This window comes from Enhydra lutris, unplaced genomic scaffold, assembly GCF_002288905.1.
Source record: "Enhydra lutris kenyoni isolate GAN:26980312 unplaced genomic scaffold, ASM228890v2 scaffoldscaffold19, whole genome shotgun sequence".
Taxonomy (NCBI): Eukaryota; Metazoa; Chordata; class Mammalia; order Carnivora; family Mustelidae; genus Enhydra; species Enhydra lutris.
Genome location: NW_019154103.1, coordinates 18,338,243 through 18,350,321, shown reverse-complemented (window position 1 = coordinate 18,350,321; position 12,079 = coordinate 18,338,243). Strand labels below are relative to the sequence as shown.

The window sequence follows — 12,079 nt, the reverse complement described above, 5'->3', positions numbered from 1 at the left end:
GAAGTTTCTGCACAAGATTTGAAGTCATAGTATGACATTTATTTTTAAACAGCGTAAGACAGTTATGTTGGTTTGCAGAGGTATGACTTGTTGATTATCTCATGCTATAGCTTATTTGCCATTACTCTGTCCTGTTTGAAGGAAAATTAAGTTGTGATTAAAGTTGATGAATAGTCGTGATTTCATTATTTTTTTAAAAACAAAGTCCTTTACTGTTGTATTCCAGGTTCTTATGTCTTTTTTCCATGAATACGCATATTGTAATGCAAAAACTTTAAGCCATTATGAATTTTTATATGTTTTATGTACACCAAAGGGTCACAGATGGTAGAAAGATTTGTTACCATGAGGTAGTGTAGCATTTTGTGATTATAAAATTAATCTGTCTCTAAATCTGTTTAAAGAGTTTTTGCCATCTAATGAGCAATATAAATTATTAATATTTTCATGTTCTTGGGGACATTCACAGCCATAATTTTACCAACACAGCTGTTTGACCTGGTGACATCATGTTTTGCATATTTTTGCATTTTAATGAGTCAGTCATTTAAAAGGTTACAAAGAAACCATAACTCATAAGTAATTAAATTATTTAGCAGAAGTATGAGGAGATCTTCTGACATAGGTCACTGTGGGAAGGGAAATTCATAGCTGTACTCAGTTGCACCTGTTTATTGGGAGGTAAATGTGTATAGAAGCTTTTCCCTTAGATTATGAAATGACTTTACTCAATGAAATACCTGAATGTATACGATGCACACACACACATACACATCCCCAAGCAGTGCATTTTCACTATGGTGGAGTAAGTTGAACTATTACTCTTAATACAAACACAAGCATAGCTAACTTACCATTTAGGGTTAACTATCCTTGAAAGTGTAGCCAGATTGGTTTTAGGACTGTCTTATCATTATGCTTTCCTCCTTTTTTTCCCTTTTCATATTATTCTTTTCTCTTGAAGAATAAAAAGGTTTCATGTAGACATTTTAGGAATTTGTACTTAATTCTGATTTGGAATTTTCTATTGAATGGACATATCTTAAAAGAAAAGGTGACTCACAGGTATAGCACTGTACCTAGTACAGTGGTTGGTTAATAGTAGCTGCTTATTAAGTATTCATTGTATGGAATCAGTTTTTAACACATTATTGACTCATTGAATATTTGGGGTCCTTCTTTATGTCCTCATGCTTGCAAGTGGACTCTAGAACCACGAGGAAAGCACTCATATATATTCTTGAAAAAACAACAAAAATATTTTAAACATGCTATTTTAATTGGAAGAAAAAAAGAAAGAGAGAGGTGGCATATTTGAAGATAAAATGATTAATGTACCATAGTTTTTAAGCAGATTTTAAGAGTAATTTGAAACCGTAAGCGTATGTTTGCATGGTACATATATGATCAGGTCAAGTGATAATGTTTCGAAAGACTTTGAGCCTATCATCTATAGCTACGATATTTACACAGTTTTCTAAAGGATTTTAGTGCGAAGCTAAGAGACTATTAGACTTTCATTTTGCCCTCTAAAGCATAAAGCCACAATTTTCATGGAGAACATAAATTTCGTAAGATAAATTTGTCCATCCAACTCTGCTTGGGACCATGTAATAGGGAGGTGTGTCTGTAAGATTCCCTATACCCACTTAGGGGTTTTGATCTGTCATAGACAGGCAACAGTTGTAACTTGTTACTTCTTTTTACTGTAATGTGTAAACGTGTGGGTGTATGTTTGTTTGTTTTTTTTATAAGAATGAAAAGCAAAGAATATAAAAGATTTCATAATGCTGTAGTATTAAATCATATTTATGTCCTTGATAATGAGTGGTAAATGTTTTTAATGATGCTATTATAAATTTATAGAGTGCTTTAATAAATAAAATATTGGTGATCAGAAGAAAAAATTGTGTTTAAGCATCACAGTGTTCTAAAACCTAGGAAAAGTTAGAAACAGAACAGGTGATAATATAGATAAGCGCAAAGTGAATGTTTTAAAATAAATAGCACTTGGATGACCTGAGATGTCAGAACTAGAGACAAGGGTGTGTGTTTGTCAATATATCCTTCATGTTTTACAGACTCCTAAGGGAACAAGGGAAGATACAATTTCACCTTTTCTGTGCCAAAACATTTTAATTATATCTTCTTCCAACTACAGCGGTTCAGTAACCAAGGAGCTGACATTGATGCATGTGTTGATAAAGCTGCAAACATTCAAAATGAGATTAACAAAGATTTTGAGCAAAGGGTGACAGCTAATTTTGCACAGTGTTCTGCATCTGATTCAGGCCAGCATAATAATAGAATATTTTATAACTGTTTTGTTATTCAAAAGGACTTTTATGATGCATTTATATTTGTGGATATCTTTGTATCATACTTAAAAATTATCTATCCTGTGGCTAAAACTATTTGCACATCTATGTTGTAATGCAGAGACAATATTATAAAGGAAAAAAAAACCCTCTTACTGTAACTTGTGGGTTTTGTTTTTGTTGTTGTTGTCTTTTTTTGTAATCATACTTTATCCTTGGAACTCTTTGCCTTAACCTTAATTTATCTTGAGCACAGTAGCTGGAGAAGGTAAGGAGATGGTAAATGTATATTTTCTCATGTTGCTGTATGCACTAATAAAATGACCAAGAAAAGTTATATTCAACTTATTTAATTAATAAAACTGTAGTTTCTTTATGTTCTTGAACTCCTTTGAGCACATTTCAGTGTATTTCTTTTCTCTTCTATTCTCTACTTGAAGGCAGCTGACAGTCTTCTTTCACTTTTCTTTTTGTTTGTGAAATTTTCTTTTTTTTTCTTTTTCTTTTTTTTTTTTTATCCACTCACTTCTCCATCTGCTTTCACTTTTGTTTGCTTGGGCCGTCTCTCATCCCAACTTGATAATGAGGAATGCAGTGTGACCCTGACCTCTATCAGCCCATGCATGACCTTCTGACTCTACCATATAACCTTTGACCTTCTCTTTGACAGCTTGATTAATTACCCTGTGTTATGATTTATGAGTAAGTGCTATGTAAAAATAATAGACAACAGGTGGTCCTCTGAAAACTTTTTGTGGCATGTTTTCTTTTACTGACTAACTTGATGAGCTATTTGAAGTTGGAAACTTACTGGAATAATCTATGTTGGTCTATATCATGGTATTTTTGTACCATGGAACACGACATTAGAATATAGGGAGCTACAAGTTAAAGCATGGTTGTGACAAACATTTTACAAAATATTAGCAGGGTGCTGTTACCTAAATGCACATTGGGAGAAAGCAGAAAATGGAATCAAGTGACATTTTAGGCGTTTCAGTCCCAGGTCACGTCTTGAGAAAATTGCTGAAATAATGGAGGGGGCATTTTTCAAGCAGAGCTGCAGCTCCAACAGCTATGTTTACTTTAACGCTTCACTAGTGACTTCTGATTGGTTGTCATGACCTCATCTCACTGTTGCACCTAGGCTGTTGCAACAGTGACATAGACATACCCTTGTTGTGAAAAAGATGAGAATAAACACAACATACATCTTTCAGAAAGATGAATGGACAGTGGTTTGTCCATTTTAACCATGGGTAGATGTAGCTTATAGGTAAATTGCTTTGGGTTTCATTTCCTTTGAGGATGAGCACCTTTCTTCTTTCAAACCAAACAGATAGAATGCTGAACTTGGAAAATATGATTGATAAATCTGTGTTAAATGATCTTTTACAGAGTTTTGCCTGAAGACCAAAACAGACAGTTCCATAGGTCAGAGGATTCTACTCTGGCCCCTGACCTCTTTGGTCACACGTGGCTTATAGCATTGGCAGGTTAATATGCAGAGCTGAGTACTTTCACCTGATTTTTTATTTAGCCAACCACAAGAGATTTGAAAAGATGTAGAATTTTCTCCTATTTTCTATTTTCCTTATAACTGGTATTTAATAGGCAAATTAACTTGGATAAGTCTTCAATTTTAGCAAGATTTCATTGGGATCAAAATACATTCTGGCTTTGGTCAGACATTAAAACATTTTATCTATTTGTAGAATCTTCTTGACAAGTACATTTCTGTACTGATTTAATTTCTTAAGCAAGATTTCCTCTTTGGTTCTTTGTGTTTGGCATCACCTATCTGTTTTAGACCTCTGACCTAAGCCATCATTTGTTGATTGAATGATAAATGAACTATTATTTATTAGTAAGTGCATCTACAGACTTCAAAGTAAAGGAGGCCTGCAGTCCTGTGCATTCTCTTTAAATCACAGCGAGCCGCTGTGCTGAATAAACTGCTATGTCTAGCAATAAAATTTTGAGGGTTTCTGATTAAGATTCCATGCTTTAGACCTTATAAACCCAGTTCTGAAAATGAAACTACAGTTACAGCTACAAAGGATAGAAAATGGAATGAGATAAGTGAAAGAGATTAGCCTCTTGATCACTTTCTTGATCTTCTGCTAGACTGTGCACTCAAACATAAGAGTTAATTAACAACTTTATATATACTTTGTCTCTTGAAATGTTGGATATTGGAATTGACTTGGGTAAATCATTAATCAGGATGCCAGAAGTTCTATTTATTTAGTTGTAGAATGTTAGGTAATCAGTTTGATCATTTTGTCTTCTTAAAGATAACAGAAGTTTCTGTGTATGTTTAAAATTACCTGCCTTTTCATCTTATGCGAAATTTAGCATGAATGATTAAATATAAAAAGAATACTTCCATATAAAATGTTTAAGGTTATAAGCATTAGTTATGGAGGCCTCATTAGAGTGGCAATGCACGGTTCTTTTATGATACTATATCTGATGCCTGGTTTTATAAAGTTTTGTAAAACTTTATGGGTACACTTGTTAAAGGTCAAACTAGGATCTCTTTCTATTTCTTTGTGTATCGATTGAGTTATTGGGAATAGAGAAAATTAATTTTTAAAATGGCATTTATTTTTATTTTTTAAGATGGTTTCTTCAATGGTTTCAAATGGTTAAATTTAGCTATTGGTATGTTATCTGCCTTGTTTTACTTTGACTATTTACTTTGATACCTTGGTTTCCATGTATTAATGTTAACATGGCAAAAATCTTTTTAGCTTTATTATATAAAGGAATTTTTGGACAATATTTGTATGTGACAGAGAAAAGGAGGAAAAGACAAAGTTTTACTAATATCTGTAGTTAGAGCATATATAAGTGGGATAGTTGACTTTATTTTGTTTCTCCAGTTTTCTCTTCCTCATTATAAAGTGGTTATTAATGGTCTTTGTGAATATCACATTAATTAATTTATCAGGAAAATTTTAATTGAAAAATGTAAGTTTTTCACAGAATGGTAATTGAATTTGTAACAAAGACATTTATTAAAATTAGCTCTCATTTCTGCAGGAACTGTTCCTGAATATTTCTTGATTGTTATTCCATTAATTAAATTAGCAGTATGAAATATCTAAATGATAAAATATTTTCTAAATAATTCAGGTATTTAAAGAGCAGCATTCATTGTTGATATCTAAATGCTAAAAATTCTTTAATTGATTTTTGTAGTGGTGATTTAAAAATAGAATCATTTTTCATTAGTTGATGCCTTGGTGAAAAATTGATATTGTGTCTTTATAAAATTGGACAAATGAGTCATGTAATTTTCAGTTACATAATCAATAACTTAGACAAATACTACTTCTTTGATGATTTATGTTTGCTTTCTATACTTATTTCGATAGGACACATCAAATTTCAGACTCCATTTAAAATCAAGTAGGTGCAGTAATTTTTCAATCAGTGATTTCCAAAAATTGAAGTAAAAACTTCTGCTTAAGTAAACGTGGTATTATGAGAAATACTGTATCTAGTGATTAAGTTAAAAATTAGGCCAAAAGTTTTGTAATTCTAGTGGCTATAAACTTTGTCTAAAGTGTTTACCTTTATTTGGAATTCCTTTATGGTGCAAAGGTGATGCTCATATTCTATCAATTTATTAAAGTCCCACTTTGTTACATTGAGTTTGATGTTTTTCATAACATCATTAAAATGTAGTATATCACTATTTTCATATCTAAGAATTCTAAGATCCTGTTTTGGGTTTGCTACTTCTAACTCATGTGTGAGTATGAGAGACTGTGTGCATGTGCGTGTGCGTGTGTGTGTGTGTGTGTTTAAAGTTCAATTCACTCAGAGAAGGCAGGGAAGAAACATGACAGGAGACCACTTACTCATGGTACAGAATCTAGTAAGGAGGCAATTTTCTTTTTGGCCTATGGTGACCTTTTTTGACTATGTTCCTTACACCAGAGACAGTGTATGAATGCCTCTATTTCACCCTGTTTAGCAGAGTGCAACAGTGTTCTTTAACTTAACTTTTGGTGGGAGGAGAAGTTATAGCTGAAATTTGAGAAGGGCGTGAAAAGTTGTAAGAGGCACAAGGAAGACGGGTAGGAACTTCCTTCAAATGTGACTTTAATAACTAGTCAAGTGTGTCCAACTGTAGAAAATCACCAAGTGACAATCTGTCTACCTGACAGTGATCACAATGAATTACAAGACTTTTGAATAGCTATACAGATTAGAATAAAGCAGGACCAAATAAAATATCTTTTGTTGGTAAAACTTTGACTTACCAGCTAAGATACTTAAAAAGAGAAACCAAAAAAAAACCCTTTATCTTATGCTTTGATGTAGAACATTTAAGTTTTTAAGTTTGTAAAATATTTTGTAACTTCTCATAAAATAGGTATTTGTTTAAAAGTTTTATTTGAACATGTATTAAAGAATATATGGTATTTTGTTAATCAGTTTGGCATTATATAGTTTTCATGTGTGCAAGACAACTATATCTTAATTAACAGTACTATCACTAAAATCACAACTTTAATGAACTTCACAATCTGCAAACCATATCATAGTTTTAGACAATAGTATCAACTGGGGGGCAAAACTTGAAAAATCCCAATGAAGTTTTTATGTAGATTGTGAAATCGACCATTAAAAAAACCAACTACATGCAGCAGTGTAGCATACTTAAAAATAAGATAATTGAGTCAATGCTAATATTACTCTATTATTACTACAATCACTTTTTAAAAAATCATCTTATTATGGTTGATTTGGCAAAAAACAAATTTTAAACTTGAATTAGTTCTACAGTTATACTTTTGGAAAAAGTATTGAGTTTTCTTTTTCAGTAAGAATGATATTTTTCAAGCTTTATTTTCCATAGCTCTTATGTGTTTTTATTGTAATGTAGTACACTTTTAAAATATGACCTTACAGGATTTTACAAGGTAAAATTGGGACACCCACAGTACAGAAGTGAATAGAAAATACAAGATATTAATAGCTTCACAAATTTATGTTGCACATGCTTGTCAGTGGAAATTGTTTATTCTTTTCTAATTTCTCGCGGTTTGATTATTCCATCAGCTATAACTTAATATAAATACCAAAAGTTTTCCTAATTGTAACCATAGAAATGTTTGCCTTGCTAGAATTGTCAGACAGGAAAATATATTTTTAAAACTTTAGAGAAGGTATAATAGCTCAGTAAGCTGTATTTCAGACTTTGGGACTTATTTCCTAGTACTAGTCCCCAATATAGAGAAATTTTTATGGTGGTTAAAAATGAAAGAAATTTTAGGATTAAATAATTGCTCCCATGCCTTATAGTAGGACATTATTTTGTTTTATGATATGTGTGGCCTCCTGAAAGAAGAGAGTTGGAAAATATATCAGCTACACAGGTTGATTATTATGTTTCTGATATTATAGATACGTAAATCTGTAGAATGTTAGGTCACATTTATTCCTTAATTGCTTATTCTTTCTGGAATTCAGACAAATAAAAAATGCTCATTAAAGTGCAATTGTAAAGGAAAGAGAATCCAACAAAATAGGGTGTGGAATTTTAACTTCAGCTTCAAAGAGGCTGTTTTCTCAAAATAGGTATTTAAATATTGATGTAGTTTGAAAGTGTAGTTGTTACTTGTTAATTTATTTCAATTATTTGGGGGGTTCTGAGAGATCTGAAGTACTTTATAAAAAAATATAACCTTGGCAACCTTTGTGTTACAATTTTGTCTTTTTATTCTTACAAATAATCTATTTACACAAACAGTGCAGGCAAACAATTTTAAATAACTTTTTGTTGGAAAAAGTAGAACTATAGTCTTTTATAAAGAAATACTTTAGTGACTATGCAACTATATTAAATCACTTACTATGGAATTTTGCAGATTTTTTTATGAATTGAGATGGTTTCTAAGATTAAATTATGCTGCCTTCTTTGCTTTCAAAACAGGAGGGATATGGAGTAATAGTACTGAATCCCAATGAAAACTATATTGAAGTAGAAAAGCCGAAGATCCATGTACAGTCATCTTCTGATAGTTCAGATGAACCAGCAGAAAAACGGGAAAGAAAAGATAAAGTCTCTAAAGAAACAAAGAAGCGACGCGATTTCTATGAAAAGTATCGTAACCCCCAAAGGGAAAAAGAGATGATGCAGTTGTATATCAGAGTAAGTAATAAGATTATTAGTCTCCTTCACTATTTCTTTTACTTTATTTGTATTGTATTTCATAGTTGTTATTTTTTTAAAAGAAACTTAATTTTTTAATTTTCAGCTATTCATATCCCATGGTTGTTACTTGTCTGAAATTTTTTTTTATTCAGAATTACAAAATACGTCCTTATTTCAGTGTGATAGTTTACTTAAGTTTCAAAAGCAATTATGAATGCACCATACAAAACATTGGTCTTCATCTTGGGTGGTGATAGTTTTAATGCATTCTTTTCCTATGAGCAGCCATCCATCCACAGTGTTTCAGCTTAACTTCCGAAGGCAGATGGAGGGAGGAAGAGTAATTAATATCTTAATAAATATTTAAACTAGAATAGTTTAGGGATAGTGTAATGAGGGAACTCTCTCCTTTGCTCTTTTCTTACCCAGTGAACCTTTGCACTTTGTAATGCTAGCAGCATGGGATCGTTACAGCAGTGCTGCCCAAGGAGTTCTAATTCATAGGGGGCACAAACAATTTTATTTGAACTTTGACACATTCTGCTTGATATACATACTGTGTATTGTATATATGAGACATATTTATGCAATTTTCAAAGCCCTTATTATGGGTCCTATAAATAGAATTTAATAGTAAAGCGTGTCAAAAATGCTACTAGGTAAGTAAAATAGTAAATTGATATGTTCTTTAAAAGTGAGCAATTCAGAACATTTAAACATAGACAAATTAACACTTTATAAATTATATTGTAAGATAGTAATAGTTTCAAATTAATCAGTTTGAACTATTTGTACACTTCCTTTTAAAAAAAGTTTACTAATAAAATATTTCATACCGTCTTTGAGGGGAGTACGTAACTTTCTGAGTTATTTTCTTCATTCTCATTCATTGCATAATCCCTATACTTTTGGGAATTACACTCCAAACTTTCAAGACTCTAGGTCGGTTTGTTGAGTAAGTTAGGGTAGTTAAACAGTACGAAAGCAGCATGTAAATCCTCATGACCCAAAGAGGTATCCAGACCGAGAATACCCAAAGCTCATCATACAGTGACTCAAGCTAAAGTTAGTCAGATTGCAGTATTTAAATTTCTGAAAAGCATCTCACTATGTAATATATTTTTTGAAAAACAAAAACAGTGATTACATTGGAATCAATAAGTAGCTTGCTTGTTCTAATGTAGGTATATTACCGTTTTTCTTTTGTATGGCTGCATAGGTGTCATGGTGTCGCCTTCTTTATCGGTTGTCCTAAGCTTTCTAATTATATGATCCAGTCTGTCAACTACCATTCTTAGGACAGTTAAAAAAAATTCTGATATCCAGATTTCGAAAATGAATTGTAAAAGCTTTTGAAATATACACATCATTAAGAAAATTCATGTGCTTATGTAAAATGTAAACAAAAAGTGATTTTATGTATTGTTCTTCTTAAAGTTTGGTTTATTTGCCTATGATATATATAGAATATGGATTTATTTCTGACATCTGTCTTGTAGGTTTTATATCTCCTTTTCTATTTTCTCTTGTCACCACTGCGTGGGTATTTTGCTTTTGTTCCTTATATGTGTGCATTTTCTTTTTTCTGTTTTCAAATCTGTTTCATTTATCTCTGCCTCTGTTTTTCTTCTTATATAAAGGGAGAAAAATCTTTTATTTTGCTTCATTTTTATGATCTCTCTTTCCCTTTGTCTTTTTTCTTTAATTCTGCTATCTCTTTTACACTCCTGCCGTTTCTGCTTCTTTCCTTATCATGTCTTTTTGCTTCTTTCTTTCTCGTCCCATTTCACTCATCAGTCTCAGTTCCCATTGAAAGCACTTAAAGCAAAAACAGACACTTTTAGATAATATAGCTATATACCTGATAGTCTTAGTATGAATGTCATTTTTCCTTAATAAATACCCTTTCTCTTAAAATCTTCTAGAATTGTGCAAAATAGCAGAGTTAAGCTGGTACTCTTCAGACATAGTTCTAGATAGTAAGGTGTGATCCTGTGGTGGAGAAAGAGAAGAATGATTCATGTTGTGTAAGATGCCTTAATTCTTAGGTAGTTTTGATCCACTAAAGAAGTGACTTCTTGTACTCTCCTTTTCAAAACATGTCTCCAAAAAGTGTTTGTAATTTTCAGACACAGAGCATCATATGTGATGGGGATAAATTAGCATAAATTTCTATACTTCTTAACTATTTACATTTTGAAGTTGATCATCTAGTCTTTGGAACAATCCCATGAGGTAAGTAGATCAAATAGTTTTATCCTTATTTTATAGGTAAGGAAACTAACTGATGCACAGGTGGCTCATTTTTGTCTAAGAGAGCAGATAACTAATAAATGGTGGAACTAAGTGTTGAAACCAGGACTTCTAATTGTAGGTTCTTTCTCCATTTGCTTTTTACCATGTTGTTCTACAGTTGGAAACAAAATATATACATGAAATAGGAAATTAAAACAATTCTTATAAAAGCACGATATAAGTGACATCTGATGATTAATAGATTTTTATCAGTTATTTAATAGATATTAAATAATAGTTATTTAATAAATATCTATGAACAATTCATATATAATACATATTTATAACAAGTAATACGTGCACACAAATGTATTACATTATGTATATATACATATACACATTCTCTCTTAATAGGATCACTAATATTGATCCAATTTTATATAGGAATATAATTTTATATAGATTTTATTTTATATTTTATGTAAATTTTATATAGAGAAGACTGTGAGTCAAAACTTAGTAATTTCCCCAGAATAACATAGCTTAATAACATAGCTTAATATAAGCTTCGTGAGGGCAGAGACTTAGTCTGTTTTGCTCACTATTATATCCCCAGAGCTCAGAACAGAGTCTTCATAATAAATTTTTATTTGGTAAGTAAGGTGGTGGAGCCAAGATTAAAATCCCACACTACTACTTTTTTTTTAATATGTCCTGCATCATTAAAGTATGCTACTTGATTGTGAGGAATCTCATTCAAACAATCCAAAACAAACAAAAATTACATTGTTGGTCCCCTACCTACTCCAGTGGCTGAGAGAACGTTACGAAAATTAATGGTAAGAAGTCAGTTTCTCAAGATTTATTTAATACCTTGATCTATACCTTTGCATCTAAATCTATAAGAGTGAGATATGGTTTGTTTGTTTTTTTTAAATTCTGTCATCAAGGAAGTATGTTAATGGGTGAAAACGGAAATGTTTCATGCTGACTACTGCTATTTCTATTGTGTACCCTTGCTCATAGAGTAGAGCCAGGCTGCTATACGTGTTCTTTGCTGTACACCTTTGTGCTATGTAACTTCGCTTCCTGTTCTTTCCCTCCATCCAAATTCTATCCATGTTGTAGTGCCCAACTGAAATCTCACCTTTTCATATCACCATAATCACTTACTATGACTCATGGAAGTCACTGCGACTGGTTAACTTGTGTGGAATTTATCATTTGCTGTCCTGAGATATCTCTTGTGTTTTTGTTTCGTAATATTATTAATATTTATCTTTCATGCATTTCTACTCCCCATAATATTGTAGATCTTTGAGCATGCTGTATTGGTCATTCCTTAAGAATA

General features: G+C 31.7%; 1 protein-coding gene across 2 annotated transcripts in view; it reads left to right on the top strand.

The window, feature by feature from the left end:
• The window catches only part of LOC111148361 (family with sequence similarity 172 member A), a 419,289-nt gene that overhangs the window by 173,779 nt on the left and 233,431 nt on the right, over positions 1–12,079 (top strand). For both annotated transcript variants that reach the window (XM_022504858.1, XM_022504857.1), the window contains one exon: positions 8,272–8,490. In XM_022504858.1, coding sequence (XP_022360566.1) covers positions 8,272–8,490 — 219 coding nt within the window. The remainder of the gene's footprint in view (positions 1–8,271; positions 8,491–12,079) is intronic.